General features: G+C 43.1%; 1 protein-coding gene across 2 annotated transcripts in view; it reads left to right on the plus strand.

Moving 5' to 3' along the window:
- The window catches only part of MRPS9 (mitochondrial ribosomal protein S9), a 37995-nt gene extending 33319 nt beyond the window's left edge, over nucleotides 1-4676 (plus strand). For both annotated transcript variants that reach the window (XM_053384242.1, XM_053384243.1), the window contains exons 9-11: nucleotides 1769-1877; nucleotides 3317-3486; nucleotides 4470-4676. In XM_053384242.1, the coding sequence (XP_053240217.1) occupies nucleotides 1769-1877; nucleotides 3317-3486; nucleotides 4470-4561 (371 nt within the window). In that variant the 3' untranslated portion in view covers nucleotides 4562-4676. The remainder of the gene's footprint in view (nucleotides 1-1768; nucleotides 1878-3316; nucleotides 3487-4469) is intronic.
- Nucleotides 4677-16873: the final 12197 nt, after the last annotated feature.

The raw sequence follows: 16873 nt of genomic DNA on the forward strand, positions 1-16873 counted from the left end.
ATCATTTTATTTTCTTCCATCCCTAAATGCATAATGGGCATGATCAAAACAATTTGTAACTGAGTTCAGTGGGACTTACTCCCAGGAAAGTGAATATGGGATTGCAGTCTCAAAAACATAGACATAGTCCCATGTATGACCTGTTCACAGGCCATAGTAAGCTGCAGTTACTGTTTTACTGTGAACACAGAGATTACTCCCACATTGCTCATCACATACCAAGAGCAACATACCACCATCTCTAACTTAACAATACATCTGAACTGGGGATTGTAACAAGCTGTGTTTGTTTGACTCCAGACTATGATCTGAAGCCAAGAAAAAACTTGGCTTCAAATCAGGGTTGGTTTGAAGTTGAACAAACCATGATCCCTAGTTTGGAAGTAATGCTAAGTCGGGGGTTGCGGTTTGGTGCTCCTTTTCACCCTAGCGGAAGGGTGTTGTGTGTGCATTGCACATTCACAGTAAACCATTAGCTATAAATTACCACGATGTATGAACACAGCCATTGATTGCGCTAATGTGCTGTTTCTTTGTTGATAAACGTTCTTCCCAGTTCGCAACAAGCTGCCTTAAGGTTCAGGTCCATCAGTTCTTCATACTTATTATTTAAAATACTTGTAACCTACCATTCCATTGCATTTGCTGTTCTCAATGCTGCTTACGACAGTTTTAAAAACCTGTAAAATCAAACAGAAATTAATCATCAATAATCAACAGCTGGGGAAATCTCACTGCCCTAAAATCTTGCAGTGGCACATTGAGCTAACCTTAAAAATCACTTTATCTGAAGTCCTATGGCTTTAAGCATATCTTATTTCATTTGAAGTAAATGAGACGAGCTGCTAAGTATTTATGCTTAAACAGAGTTTTCGGCCATTATTAATGAATAATTCTCCACGTATGTTGCAAAGGTCTGAATCTAACTAACTATTTATCTTGTCAAAATCCAGTTTCTCTGTTGAAGATGCTGGCTGCCATTTTGAATTCTCAGAGTATGCTTCCCTCTGCTGGAGGAAAAAAAGAAATATTCATAGCAATGGCGGCAATATGAATATTTTATCCACCATATCCCATTTTTCTTTAATGGGATGAGACATTTTTGTTCTTGCTGTTTATCCCTTTTTTCAATTTATTCAAATCTTTTCAGTATTTTTATAACAACTACTTGCACGGATGGAGAGAGATTATGTGTAAAGCCTTTGTTGTCGAAAGATGCTAGTGTCTCTGCCATAAGACAATAATACTAATCTCAGGGCTTAGCCATACCACTTGGGTTTCCCAGCAGCTAAATAATAAATAATAATAATGCAAATTTCCTTGGTATCATTTTAGCAACCACAGATAAACAGGAAGCATAGGAACCCACGCAGTGGCCAATACCTAGAATAACAGTCACTGTTTATTGGCTATGAGATGGACTCTCTGTTGTTTCCGTTACCTGAACAACTGAGGCAGCTTCACCCATACGGAAGTGTCAAAAGGCAGGCAACTCAAGCCTTTCCCATTCCGGAACAAATTTAGGCACTAAATCAGTATTGGGCCTCAGGATGGATAAAGTAGCTTTTGTTACATTACAAATAGAAACTTTGCCTCATAGGAAACATGGGCAGTACTGCAATTGGCCAGGAAAGAATGCTGTGTGATGAACTTGGAATAAATAATATTTATTATGAGAGAATTTCACTTTTGCTAGGATTTTCCCATGATAAGCATGCTACGTATGATTTTTGAGATGCTAAGTATAAACGTGTGTTATTTTTTCAAGGCTGGAGAAAGACAGCAAAAGCAACCGTTAAGGTTTATGACAATGGAAGTGGGAAAATTACTATAAATGGAGATGATTATATACTTTACTTTCCAGTCTTGCAGGACAGGTGAGTGAACTAAGTCAGTGTTTACTGTAGATAGTTATTTTATTTAGAATTTTTCAAGGGGATATGTTGCTGAAACAAAGACTATAGCCAGTCTAGTCTTAGCAAAGACTGCTGCCCTGGGTGACTTCGAGAGGAAGGTAGGGATATGAATTGAATAGGTTTCTTAGTTTCTTCAGTTTTCATTTTTGTTTAAAGATTAAGGTTGTATTACATGTGCACACCACCTTACCATCGATACTTACAAAAAATTGGGAGCGTCTTATTTCTTGCCATTGTTTAACCAAAGTCACAAATGTCTGAGTTGAACACCTCCCATCAAGAGGACTTCCAGGAAGATGATGGACAAAAGAGATCCCACCTGGAGACTCTTCCATGCCACCGGATAAAACCTGGGGTCCCCGAGTGCAGGATTGCGCTGAAAAACACCAAAGTCAAAAGCATTTGTAAACAATTAGACTATGGCTGAACGAGTGGCATAAATACTGTATATTAAAAATAAAAAATGTTTCTCTCCTGGGCTAAACTATTTCCTTCTATCACTGTATTTTTGTTTTTTGCACTCAAACTGCATGCTCTTACTTTTGTCATAGCACCTAATACAAGTTGGAATCCTGGAACCACCTTGAAACTGATCTGAAGCTCTGTGTTTGTTCATCTTCTCACCAAGTGGATTGTTCCACTTGAGAAAATGTTCCATGTTCCGCGCGAGAGTGATGATGCAAATTTATTTATCAAGCCAGGATTTCAGAGATATAATTCACCTAGTCTAGTTAATCTTGGGCACAGATTGGAACAGAGGGGTATCCTAGGTGCCATTTATGCAAGAGCCCTACCAGATTGGACCAAAGGCATCCTGTTTGTAACTAAGACTAGATTAATGCATTTAAACTCACAGGAAGGCTGCAGTTTCCTTATTGGAAACTGATCTTTAGAGGCCTGCATAAGTTGTTCCACAACAAGCCAAACGCAGCCTTCCAGAATCTTAACAAAACTCATTTGTTTGTTGTCTGTGGCACTGCAAGAGAGAGGGAGGGTCATGTTGGTTATCTTTCTTTCTTTGCAAATGAGCCTGTTCTAGATATTTGCCTTGGGAGTTTTCATTTGACATAGTTTTATATTAACATCATTTTGCTGGCAACCATGCTATGTTTGCCATTAAAGGCAAGCTGAATTTTATGGAATATATATATGTAACATAAAAGAAGTGAAAGGAGGGATAAAAACGTAATTACAAACCGTACAGCATCTAGCACAGTGCATTACAGTTGATACAGCAGGCAAAAAATAATAATCAAGCGGTCCGCCCAGACCCTCCACAATTTTGTGGGGAAAGATCAGGAACCACTGATCTAGATCCTTTCCACCTGTCTCCCTGATTGCTGGTGTTACAACTGGACTACATGAGCCAATAATGCAGGATGCGTTTGTATGTTTTTCAGAGAACAGCTGATGTTCCCCTTCCAGTTTCTCGATCGCCTGGAGAAGCACGACATGGTCTGCTCTGTTTCTGGGGGAGGAAGAGCAGCGCAGGCTGGAGCGATCCGCTTAGCTTCCGCAAGAGCGTTGTGTAGCTTCGTCACCGAAAACGAGGTGGAGTCCATGAGGCAAGGTACAGTCATGAAGAAGAAAGTTGCCCTGGCTCATCTGTGTGTTTTACATTAGATACGTTTGGGCTGAATCCAGCATTGCTTAAGTGGACATCCATTCACACAGCAGGACTTCAGCCTTCTTTCCTCTTCCACCCCCAGCAAACCCTTTGTAACCCCCCTCCAATTGCTCCAGAAGGTCCCCTAACCGTCCAGAGCAGATGAGGGGGAGGGAGAAAAAGAGGAATTCTTGCTGCCTGAACAGAAATCTATTCCTTGAGGCATGGAATCCATTGGCTGCAACTCTTATGAAACCCACTCATTAAAAGTGGTCGTACTTCATATATATATATATATATATATATATATATATATATATATATATAATTAAATTTTATTTAACATAATTATTACAAAAGACAAGCAAAATACATACAAATACATACAAACATATATTTTTCAGATAAGCACACATACATAAAAAAGAACAAAAAAGAGAAAAGGATGAAAAGAAAAAAGAAAAATTGGAAAAAGGAGAAAAATTGGAACAATTTCCTCCAAATTCACTCCACAAATATCTCAACAATAAAACTTCATTGATTGACTTCCATCGCTTACACTGCATGTCCTATATACATTTTAAGCAAATTTGTATCTGTTACTCTGTATTTTTCCCATACAATCTCATACAAATATTCTAATCGATAAGTTTTCTAAATCTTTCATAAATCTATTCTAAACACAACCAATACCTTACGCTTAATCCTTGTCTACATAAATAATCATTTAAACATTTGTCTTTGATAAGACAAAAACCAAAAAATATAATCCAGAAACAATGGAAACGTACTTCATATTTTTAAGTGTACAATCTCATCATTAGCTGATCTCATCCCTCTGGGCTTCAGCTTGCGCCTTCCCGTTTTCTTCTCCCAAGTTCAGCTGCTGAGTGTAGTATAGAAGCACCGTGACTGAACTTCTTCTAACCTTTCTCTCGCCCTTGCAGCTGGTCTCCTAGCAGTTGATCCACGTGTGAGAGAGCGGAAGAAGCCCGGCCAAGCGGGATCCCGCAAAAAGTTCACCTGGCAGAAGCGCTAAATTCAGAAGTGAAACAAAGTGCATTGCAGCTGTTGCGATGGATAAATTTTAGACATGTGGATGTGTGTAAATATATATCTATATATTTGTAATTAAATTGTTTCTCTCCCACCCACCCCCAATTCCCGTTCATGTTTTTTCTTCTTTTACGAAAAGGACAAAACAAAAAGAGGTATCAGTTGGAGGTATTAAACTTGCTTGATGTCAGAGTTGCTTTCCTACTGAATAAGCAGCGGGAACTAACTTTAATAAACGTGGGGACAGGATAGAGCGGAACAGAATAGAGGCAGCTAAACATGGAAGGAAGTACAGAATGAGGCAGCAGTTGTAGGACGAATAGGGAGGCAATGTGAGTTGCTCTTCGAGAGCTCTGCCATTTGTTTTTAAAGCAGAAGGTACAAAGGTATTGAGCCTTCAGTATGAAAAAGCAGGACAATGAATTATTTCTTCCTTGGTGAAACTATTAGGAATCCTCTTTCTGAAAACAGCATGGTTGGTCTATGTTCTGTCATCATATGCAAGTCGTATTTAGAATCTGTGATGCCCCAAGTCACTGTTTGCATGAAAAATGTATACCTTCTTTGCAGCTTCTAATCCACACACAAACTATTTTAATCAATTTTTAAAATTGAATTTAATTCTGGCTGTCAATACAACCTTCTTACCACAAGATGGAGCTGTTTACAGTCTACCTTACAAAATTACATAGGTTTCCAAAGGGGGCAAAAATAAGGAAATGTGGAGATTGTGTAGAATTGCATTAGACTTTTTAACACACATATGCTTATGAAACTAAATCATGAGCTCAGTTATTGTTAGAGCCCAGACCATTTTACACAATACTTTTTTTGGGGGGGGCATTGCTGCCTAACTAGTGTAAGTAAGGTCACTAATTTGGAGGGTTTTTAATTGCTTGAACATTATGAGGGTTGCAATAATTAGTTGATTGGTTAGAGTAATCAATTTGCAAACCTTTTGATAAACTAAAAAGGTGTCCCTGTTAATCAGGCAGCCTGTGTGTAATACAAGTCATTACCAAAACCCCAGGAAGCAGATAGCATCTTAAGAGACATCTTCTCTAAAATAATTTGTGCTTCAACACCTGTATGCATTATCTAAAACTGAAGAATGCTTTTTTTGCTCTCTCCAGAATTATTTTATTCGTATGCAGATTTATGCAATTATCATACAGTTAATGTACTATGATTATCTTAATTACTAGCCCTAACAATTATTATTTGGGAGGGGAGGAATGCTGTGGGAGACTTACGTTAATGTCAAAGACCCACTGAGGATAGAGGAATAATTGTGTGAGCTATACAGGAACAGATACTGTGAATTCAGGCAGTAGGTAAATAACATGTCTCTGTATTGGTGCATTGCATGATCATTATCTCTTCCCATTGTAAACAACAGCCTGGATAGCTCAGTTGGTTAGAGTGTTGTGCTGATCACGCCAAGGTTGCAAGTTCGAGTCCTGCATTGCAGGGGGTTGGACTGGATGATCCTTAGGGTCCCTTCCAACTCTAGAATTCTAGGATCCTAAAACAGTGTTGATAAATTCAATTACCAGCTGTTACGGAAAAATCTAGGTGCGAGGCTGCTCAGTCACCCAGCTCGTCGGGCAGAGCCCACGGGTCCCTGCGGAATAAAGGATGGCGTTCAGCCACCAACCGGAGCAAATAGCTGTAGACCAAAGTTTACTGCGCAACAGGTTCAAAGAGGAATTTTGAACCCTGAGGATGGAGTGACAAGGACTTTTAAAAGTTTCTGATTTATCCCAGCATACAGTTCATTAAGCATCATCACTACATCATTGCTATATCAGAAAAGGGGAGGGTTATACATGATTAACATAGGAGGAATGTGTTGGGGCAACAGGCGGATACAGGATACGTATTGGGAAGTACATTCTAAGCACCTACTACAAAGGGACAATAGAACTTTGGTTTGCATACATGCCAACACCTGGGCAAGTCCGGAGGAGTGCCTTTGCCCAGCGATTGACACCTATGAGTGAGTATTCCTGTGAGTATGTGACCTCCAGCTTGAGGGATTATGGCGGGGACCGAGTGGTTTCCAAGTCCTTGGCCAATGAAGCAAATTGGCGGTGGAATGAAGGAAACTAGCAAAGGAGTTGATTTTATATGATTTTTAAAGCTAGGTAACTTCCCTGTCAAGTCGAAAGGATACATTTATGCATAATGTTTGTAACATTTAACAACTTTAAAGATGCCCCACCCCCACCCCCCCCCCCCGGTAATTTCCATAACAAGCTTTTCTATGGACAGTGGCTTTCTATACAGCCTAGCCTGTGAAAAGCTGGGCAGCAGCCCCAGCATCATGGAACCACGGCCTACACCAGTGACAATGCAGTAGTTGCAAGAAAAGAAACTGGATAGTGCATTGTGGGTAACCAGTTTTGTTGTTGTTGCATCTCCTGTAAGGATGCCCAGAGACAGCAGCTGCCTACCCTCCCAATGTAAATAATGTACTTAAAGGTATAAGAGGAAAGCAGGTTCTGAAAAGAGGAAATCATGGCATTCCTCTCTGAGAAGCCAGCAGCACCAATATTTTGACAAGCTATTTAGACCAGCATGTCTGAACCAAACCAAAGAACACCCAACCCTTGAAATTTAAATTTGCACCAGAAGATTTTGCAGAGAAGCCAGCTGGAACACAACTTTTTTCTAACCATTGTGGGGAAGATGCTTCCACGCCACGTGCTTAGAGTGGAATTGCCATTCTTCACTTACACTTTATGCGGTATCCGCACGACGCCATCATCCAGTCATTGTCATCCTGTTTTTCCTCAATGGCTCTTCTGCCAAAAAGTGAATTTTCAGAAGAATGAAAGAGTAACACAGGCTTGACACATGTACGATGCCTTTAGCTTTACTCTTCCATGTTTTTTAAAAAAGTATTATCTTTTTAGAATACTGTATTTATTGAATTAAATTTGAAAGTATTTCAAAACCGCTTAATGTTTTAAACGTTTCCAAGTGGTGTGCAACAGTATGAATCAACAAAAAAACACTTAAATCAATATCAAAACAGAAGCCCATTGATTCAGAGATCAGGGAAAGCTGGCACAAACAGATACATCTGAAGGTATCTGAAGCAAATAATTGTTGCTTCACGTATGGCAGAGTGAAAGGCATTCCAAAGTGGTGAAGCAGCAGCAGAAAATGCCCATTTTAGAGCCATCATCCTATGTTCTGTAGAGTGGTGCCATGAGTAACGTTTCCCTGGGTGATCTTAGAAGTCTGTATCGAGATGAGTACCCTGCCCCAAAGTTTTTGTGGGCTTTATTATGTTAATAAACGTTTACATGGCCCTGTGACTAGTCAGTAGCCAGTGCCTTTCCCTCAGCATAAAGGTAATAGCTGCATGTCCATGTATTCCACTCAAAAATCACTGCAGAGTTCTGGAGCGGCTGCAGCCTGTCTTAAAGTGGGATGGACACAAAAAAACTGCAGTATTCCTGATAGTGTGGACAAATCTGCTTGTAGATTATCGCTAGCGTAGCACTAGCAAGGACCCTGTAAGGTAAGTCAGTAGAATGGAAAGCAAAATACTGGTGGACTACAAAAGAGGTTTAAATACGCTCTCAAGGCAAATCTTTAAAAATGCAGTTATAAGCACAGAAAATTGGGAAACACTGGCCTGTGAGCGCTCCTAATTGGGGAGCGTTTGCCAAAGGCATCGTGGACTTTGAAAAAGCATGAACTCAGGACAAAAAGGAGAAACAAGCTTAGAGGAAGGCACGCTTGGCAAATCCTCAATGTGATCAACTCCTGCCCGGAAACCTGTGTCCCCTCTGTGGCCTGCACAGTTACTTTCGGACTCACTGTTAAGACTGTGTTCATGGAAGACAATCTTCCTCGGTTATGAGTGATCACGAAAGAAGGTGGTCAGTAGTCATGGTGACTCTAATTATTATTGCTTTAAAATGTTTAAGCAATAATAATTAGAGTCACCATGACTACTGACCTTTGGTGATCACTCATAACTGAGTATGATTGTCTTCCATGAATACGGTAATTTGCATCTAACTATTGGAGGACCCCAAAATATTTGCAGATACATTGTCCTTTCATGTATGCTGGTTGTCAAATCACCTCTGGGTTGCCCTTTAAAAAAGGAATGTTCACTCTTAGGATCTATGTTCCTGATCAATCTTGTTTTCTTCACTTTGAAGAAAGCTTCTTAAAGATCTCTGTTGTCAGGGTCCCTTTTATGCAAACATGAATAAATGCTCCAAAATGTTTTATAAACCGGCATCTCTTGAATCATGGCACTGCCTTCCTGACTTTGATTCTTGTGATGAGATGTTTTCCCTCTCTCCCTTGTGGACCATTCTTCCCCACCTAAGCTGCTCTTGAAGCTTGACTTTCATTCCAGTGGATAATTAGCAATCTATTATGTTTTATGAAGATGGTAATGTCAAGAAGAAAGTGGCACAATTACAGTTTACATACAGATGCAAGCTCCTTACTCTGTGTGCTTTGGGAGTGGCTCTAAATGTTCTGCAGATGTAGTTTTTGTTGTCTTTGCTCACTTCATTGCTTTGTATTTATTAGTTGGTGATAAGGAGAGGGAAATGGGGAAATGTTCCATGCGAGCCACATAGTTTTCTCTTGACTGATAACTCTGTTGGTAGATCAGGAGGCTCTTAATCTCAGGTTGTGGGTTCGAGCCTCACGTCGCACAAAAGATTTATGCATTGCAGGAAGTTAGACTATATAACCCTTGAGATCCCTTCTAGCCCTACCATTCTAGGATTCTATGAATGCAGGATGCCAGTCCTTCAATTATGTTGTGGGTGGGTGTGAAAAGGCACCCATCTGTGGAGTCAAACTGTTGAAGTGATCTCCCTGGGATGCAAACTTGGGCACACTATGGAAGTCCTGGGCTGCTGCTGCCCAGACAAGACCTCGCTGAAGTGGTCCAAAGGAAAGCAGAGCAGTATGTTTGGCACCAGCTTAGTTGCCGGAGTTGCCAGAAGGAAGGTGTACAAAGCACCATCCAACCGTCTTGGGGACTGCACTCTGGATTTGTGTAGGGTTCACTCCTTAGCCTTTTCATCTCCCAAAGATATCCCACAAGCCAGTGGAGGTTTAGGATCAGAGTTTTCCTTCTCCTAGATGGGCTACCTTCCCAGGTGAACAAGCCAAAAAGCACCTTCTTGACTGTTGGACCCACTATTTGTCTCCTCTATTCAATCCACTGGAGCCTACCTTCACATGCAGGTTCAGCCGGCCAGTCAAAGCCACTATGGCATGCACTATGGCCGGCCAGCATGGCCACTATGGCATGCTGACAACTTCTAGGAGCCACAAGAGAGAACTGGGTCCCAGGGTCATCTAGTCCAACCCCCTGCAATGCAGAACTCTCAACTAAAGCATCCACGACAGACAGCCATCCAGCCATAGTACTTCCAATGAAGCAGAGCCCACCACTTCTTGAGGGAACGCGTCCCACTGTGGAACAGTTCTGACTTACTGTAAGAAAGTTCTTCCTGAGATTTAGTCGGAATCTCCTTTCTGGTAACTTGAAGCCATTGGTTCGAGTCCGACCCTCCGGAGCTGGAGAAAAGAAGCTTGCTCCATCTTGTTCTTTTGTAAAATAATGATGATGATGATGATGTCCGTATAGTTAAAGCTATGGTTTTCCCAGTAGTGATGTATGGAAGTGAGAGCTGGACCATAAAGAAGGCTGATCGCCAAAGAATTGATGCTTTTGAATTATGGTGCTGGAGGAGACTCTTGAGAGTCCCATGGACTGCAAGAAGATCAAACCTATCCGTTCTGAAGGAAATCAGTCCTGAGTGCTCACTGGAAGGACAGATCCTGAAGCTGAGGCTCCAATACTTTGGCCACCTCATGAGAAGAGAAGACTCCCTGGAAAAGACCCTGATGTTGGGAAAGATGGAGGGCACAAGGAGAAGGGGATGACAGAGGACGAGATGGTTGGATCTCGAAGCTACGAACATGAGTTTGACCAAACTGCGGGAGGCAGTGGAAGACAGTGCGGGAGGCAGTGGAAGAGAAGACTCCCTGGAAAAGACCCTGATGTTGGGAAAGATGGAGGGCACAAGGAGAAGGGGACGACAGAGGACGAGATGGCTGGACAGTGTTCTCGAAGCTACCAGCATGAGTTTGACCAAACTGCGGGAGGCAGTGGAAGACAGGAGTGCCTGGCGTGCTCTGGTCCATGGGGTCACGAAGAGTCGGACACGACTAAACCACTAAACAACAACAACAACTAATAATAATAATAATAGCCGCTGGGGATGGGAATGGTTAGCGGAAAAAGACGTATCTATTTTTGTGGACCGCGGGGGAGCGCCTGTAGAGGGGGTGCTTTCCCCTTCACCGTCCTCGGCCGCCTCTGAGCCCTGGAGCCGCTTGGGCGCGGATGGGCGCTCGGCGGGAGCGCAGAGTGCGCGCTGGATGGAGCGCGCCGGGGTCGCAGTCTCGGGGGCGCAGCCTCTCTGCGGCTGCCTGCTTCCTCGCAGCGGAAACCAGGTACGTGGCTCGGATGCGCGCACGCGTTGTCTGGAGGGGGAGCTACCGGATTTTTATTTTTTTAAGGGTTTGCGAGGAGTGGAGAAACCTCCTGCTACCTTTTAACTATGCATATTCATCTGGCCTGAATTAAACTCTCGGCAATCGGGGATCATCATGCATAGCAGAAAAAAAAGGGGGGGGGGAGCCGTGCATTTCCCGGTACTGCAAGAAACTGGAGCCCGGGCTGGCTGTTTGCATGGCGCTGCCTGCAGTAGCTGTCTAGCGCCAAGGTGCAGCCGGTTTTCTTGGCAGCAGCCTGTCTCTCTTGATAGGCATTTTCCCAAATACTCCTCCTCCACCACCACTAAATCGGGGTGTTGCACCGATCTCTGCAAAATGCTACGGTAAGCGAGGTGCAGGGAAGGAAGCTAAATGTATTATGTAACTAGCCGGCACTTAGTTTTCTGCCTCATCATCTTTTCTTTTCTCTTTTTAAAATTGCACTTCAGCATGTGCAGCGTAGAAACGAACGGTCAAGGAAACACGGCTTGTATGTAGGGTCCTTATGAAGGGACATGGTCAACAATTTTAATGAGAGCGGGAACTTCGCTAAAATGATGGCTCAGTTGGAAAGTCAACAGTCCCTTGTGGGGGAACCCTGTTTTTTTATTGCAGTGGTTTTTCTCTCCTTCCTTGGAAGTTTTCAAGCAGTGGTTGGATGGCCATCTGTCATGGATGCTTTGGTTGGGATTCCTGCATTGCAGGGGGTTGGACCAGAATGACCCTCGGGGTCCCTTTGCAACTCTGCAATTCTATTATTCTGAGTTGGAGAGTCCCCTTCATTCAAGACCATTCCCAGGCCATTCTGCTGCAAGGCAGTTGTCCGCAGAACTGAAACTGACACGGGGACAAACAGAAGAAGACACCTTCACCCCGGTATGGCTCCCCTTTATCACATACACAGCCCAACAAGACAATGACAATAATCCACCAACAGCATACAAATCAATATGGCTAACCTGATCCAAAACACCCACCCACCCCACTCACACACGAAAACAAATATCACCACAGCCAATCACAAACAAACAATCACACCCTAGGCCAACCCCAAACTCTCTCACCACCAAAGGAACACAAGTGAACAACACAAACAACGCTGACACCAAACTCTAAATACATTAAGCATAATAGAAACACCACGACCTGACCCCACCCCCATCCATCTTCCCTCCCTCCACCCCCTTTCTTTTTCCTTTTTTCTTTTTTCTTTTTTTTTTTCTTCTCCCCCTAATGCCTCAACAAATGAAACGGATTTGTAAAAATGTTACATGGGGGAAAAAAAAATACGAGGCATTACACTTCTGTAAAACAAGAAAATCCTAAATAAAATATTTATTAAAAAAAAAAAAAAAAAGAAGGGTGACACACACATACCCCGCCGCCGCCTGAAGCGTGGCTCAAAAACAGACCCAGTTCGCCTCCCGAAGGAATTCCTCATTGAGGAGGTCAGTCAGGGTCACAGAAGGACCTTCCAGACATGCATCACTACTAAAGAGAAGGCTATCGCTCCAACAATTGCTCTCTGCCTTCAGTGTCAGTATTGCTTCTGAATACCACTTGCTGGAAACCACAGAATGGGAGCGTGACCTCGTGCTTGAGGGTTTCCCACAGGTATCTGGGTGGTTGCTGTGAGAACAGGATCTTGCACTAGATAAGGCTTCCTCAACCTCGGCCCTCCAGATGTTTTGAGACTACAGTTCCCAGCATCCCTGACCGCTGGTCCTGCTAGCTAGGGATCATGGGAATTGTAGGCCAAAAACATCTGGAGGGCCGAGGTTGAAGAAGCCTACACTAGATAATCGGCCTTCTGGTCTGGTGCCTGGTTTATACCTCACCTGATCCATGATTTCAAAAGATCCTATGCACCTTGGCGTGAACTTGAGATGTTGACTTTGAATTAAGTGCATAGAGGATTATTCAGTGCAGTGGTACCTCGGGTTAAGAACTTAATTTGTTCTGGAGGTCCATTCTTAACCTGAAACTGTTATTAACCTGAGGTACCACTATAGCTAATGGGGCCTCCCGCTGCTGCCATGCAATTTCTGTTCTCATCCTGAAGTAAAGTTCTTAACCCGAGGTACTATTTCTGGGTTAGCGGAGTCTGTAACCTGAAGCATCTGTAACCTGAAGCGTCTATAACCCGAGGTACCACTGTATGGTGCTAATGGTTGTGTATTGTTGTACCACATGTTGTCTTCTGGGTGGCTCTTACAGCTTCATTGAAGGGCAAATAATTCACCTCTGGTATCTCACAGCCAAACTGCCCTAGAATCATAGAATTGTAGGGACCCCCAAGGGTAATCTAGTCCAACCCCCTCGCAATGCAGGAATCGCAGCTTAAGCATCCATGATGGCAGCAGAGCCCGTTTCTCCTAAATGCAGGTCTCTCCCAATTACCTATGAAACGAGGCCAGCGATCCTTTTATTTTCTTATAAATAATATTTCGAAGGAGATCAAACAAAACCTTCTGGCGTCATAAACGTGACGTATAAGACGACAAAGAGCAAAAAGTATGGGGGGGGACACAACACATAGACATAGTAGCTCAGTCAGTGGAGCATGAGACAATGAATCTCAGGGTCATGCGTTTAAGCCCACATTGTCAAAATTTGATGACCCTTGTAGTCCCTTCCAGTTCTTCGATACTGTGAGTCTAATACATATGCAATTAGGAAAAGTTTTTTTTTTTAAAAAAAGCTGAAAATTTTTGTAACATAGAAAAATAAGTGACCACACAATACCTTGATATTTATTATTCTGGACACAAAGATCTTTCTGTGTTTTCTCAAATTAGCTTTTCTTAATAGTGCTGTTTGCTGTTAGTAATGCTTCTTGAGTCAAACTGAAGAAGAATGAATTTTGAGAGTGAAAGGAATGTGTAGGTCAGAAGTTCTGAGTCTTCCTAACTTACCCACAGCTTAGAGGCTCGCTCTCTGTTTGATGAGGCACTTTTCCCCCACTGGAGTTCACTTCAAAGGTTGGAGCCTAACCGAGAGGAAAATGATTACCGGGAAATAGACTGTGGAGAGAGGTAAGCCTCAAATGGATGAGGGATTTTTGAGGGGAAATTTACTGAGACCTTTCATGAATGCCACAGGAGTTCTGTGTGGGCGCCAAGTTGGGAACCCCTGGGTTAAGCAGTTACCTCTTTCCCCCCGCCCCCAATAACTGGTACACTCTTTACTGAACACACTTTCCCTCAAGTTTATATAACATATAGGTTCTTAAATCTCAGGAGAATTGCCTCATCTGCAAAATAATAATAATAATGCAGCAGTTTGATGTTTTTGTCTTTCTGTTTATTTCATATTTTAGTGTGTCCTGTCTATTTATTGACCAGATTTCGTGAGTTTTGAAACCTTTCCATTTTCGGTGCTCATAACTTTGCTTCTTTCTCCCTGTCTGCCGCCTCAAGTTCCTAATATTTTTACAAAACAGCTGAGCCTCTCTGGGGCAATAACAGATGGAACAGCTGTTTCCTATTCCTGTTTGAAGTGGATCTCTCTAAAACATCTTCCAGCTCGGCGTCATCTCTTAAAATGCCTTTAGTTAAAAACTAAATCCTTGACTTCCTTAGCCTAGTAACCTAGCTGAACCAAGCAGGCTGGCGTTTTAACTCACTGCGCCAATTATTCCACCAAGATCTTGCACAGTATTTGGGTAAATCTATTCTTCAGACTGGGACGTGGGTGGCGCTGTGGCTTAAACCACAGAGCCTAGGACTTGCCGATCAGAAGGTCAGCGGTTCGAATCCCCGCGACAGGGTGAGCTCCCATTGTTTGGTCCCTGCTCCTGCCAACCTAGCAGTTCGAAAGCACGTCAAAGTGCAAGTAGATAAATAGGTACTGCTCCAGCGGGAAGGTAAACGGCGTTTCTGTGCGCTGCTCTGGTTTGCCAGAAGCGGCTTAGTCATGCTGGCCACATGATCCGGAAGCTGTACGCCAGCTCCCTCAGCCAGTAGAGTGAGATGAGCGCCGCAACCCCAGAGTCGGCCATGACTGGACCTAATGGTCAGGGGTCCCTTTACCTTTACCTTTATTCTTCAGACTTAAGCCAGTTTAAGAGTTGTTCTTTCTCCTAAAGATTCCTGGGAACTGTCATTGCAGGGTGTGTTGTAGTTCTGGCATGCCCTCAGCCTTTCTCTCCAAAAACCTACAGTCCAGTCAGCTTCTGTTTCCTAAGGATGGGCAGACTTGTAGTCCAATGCACCAGCTTAGCATCTCTCAGGGAAGCCTTGCAAATCTGGCACTAGTTATCACCATGACAGCCCACCTCCTCTACAACTTTCCAAAAATGACCCTTTCATGAAGTACATCTCAGTCACTAGCATGTTCTACTTATCTCCCGCTTGGACTACTGCAATGCACTCTACGTGGGGCTACCTTTGAAAGTGACCCAGAAACTGCAACTCATCCAGAATGCGGCAGCTAGACTGGTGACTGGGAGCGGCTGCTGGGACCATATAACACCCGTCTTGAAAGACCTACATTGCCTCCCAGTACGTTTCCAAGCACAATTCAAAGTGTTGGTGCTGACCTTCAAAGCCCTAAACAGCCTTGGCCCAGTATACCTGAAGGAGCATCTCCACCCCCATCATTCAGCCTGGACACTGAGGTCCAGCTCTGAGGCCTTCTGGCAGTTTCCTCCCTGCGAGAAGTGAGGTTACCACTGTATTATTATTATGCAAGAACGTAGGGCAGATTCATTCCTACTGAGCTATAACTGATTGCACGTTGAATATTGCAGGTAAACTTCTCATTGTGGGAAGCCACCCAGTTAAATAAGCCAAGATTGTGAGACCCACCCTTGCCTGGCCTTGTTTCTGGAAGTGCTCTACTTTAGGGTCCCCCCCCCAGGCTTTGTTTTCTAATTCCCCCCCCCAAGTTGTCAGTTTGCTTCAAATATGCGTTATTCTCCCTTGGTTACGATGGATCGCTCGCTAATTTACCACCGAGGTCGTGTCTCCTTTTCAAGTGAGGGATTGCCATGGTGACACATAGACGGATATGAATGCTGTTTCCTTGCCTGACGAGATCCGAGTCAACTGGCTAATGGAGCCCTGCTGAAGCCTTGCGTGGGGGAGAATGGCATGCACAGCTCTGTGCCATTCACAAAGAGCTACCTTGCTGCGACAGTTCATTGATCAGAGATAGCCCTTATCGCAAGGTTCAAGTTGGAAGCCTTGCTTTTGTCCAATATTTAACAAAGCACATTTATTTAAAGACCAATGTTTCGTTTCAACGGGAAGCATTCGGAACTGTCAGGTTAAGTGGCTCATTTAAATATTGCCCATGTATCTCTGTCATGTCAATTTCTTTTAAAAAAATATAAAAATGGGGCAATTTTTCACTACCAGGCCTGACAGGCAGCGGGTTACAATGACAACAGATCAGGGGGTAGGTTGTTCCACGACATCCTTTTTGAAACTTCTTTCTCAAATATTATGATTGTTGCTGTTGTTTCAGAGCAAACTCGGGGAAATATTTAATGGGGGAGGGAACCAATGTATCTTTTGTTGGGAATAAATTAAAGCAAACTTCTGGAGGAAAAAATCAGATGGTGGGGTATAATGATGATGGTGATGATTATGTGAACAGGCTTTATTTTTTATTTCTTTCACAACTGATCGTGGGTCCAGATCCAAGAGTTAATGTTCTGATACCTCAGGAGGTTGGTGGTAGGGAGCTAAACCGAAAAAGGCAATGTACAGGAAATTTATCCCTCCTTGATATTGCA

Source organism: Podarcis raffonei, chromosome 4, assembly GCF_027172205.1.
Source record: "Podarcis raffonei isolate rPodRaf1 chromosome 4, rPodRaf1.pri, whole genome shotgun sequence".
Lineage (NCBI taxonomy): Eukaryota > Metazoa > Chordata > Lepidosauria > Squamata > Lacertidae > Podarcis > Podarcis raffonei.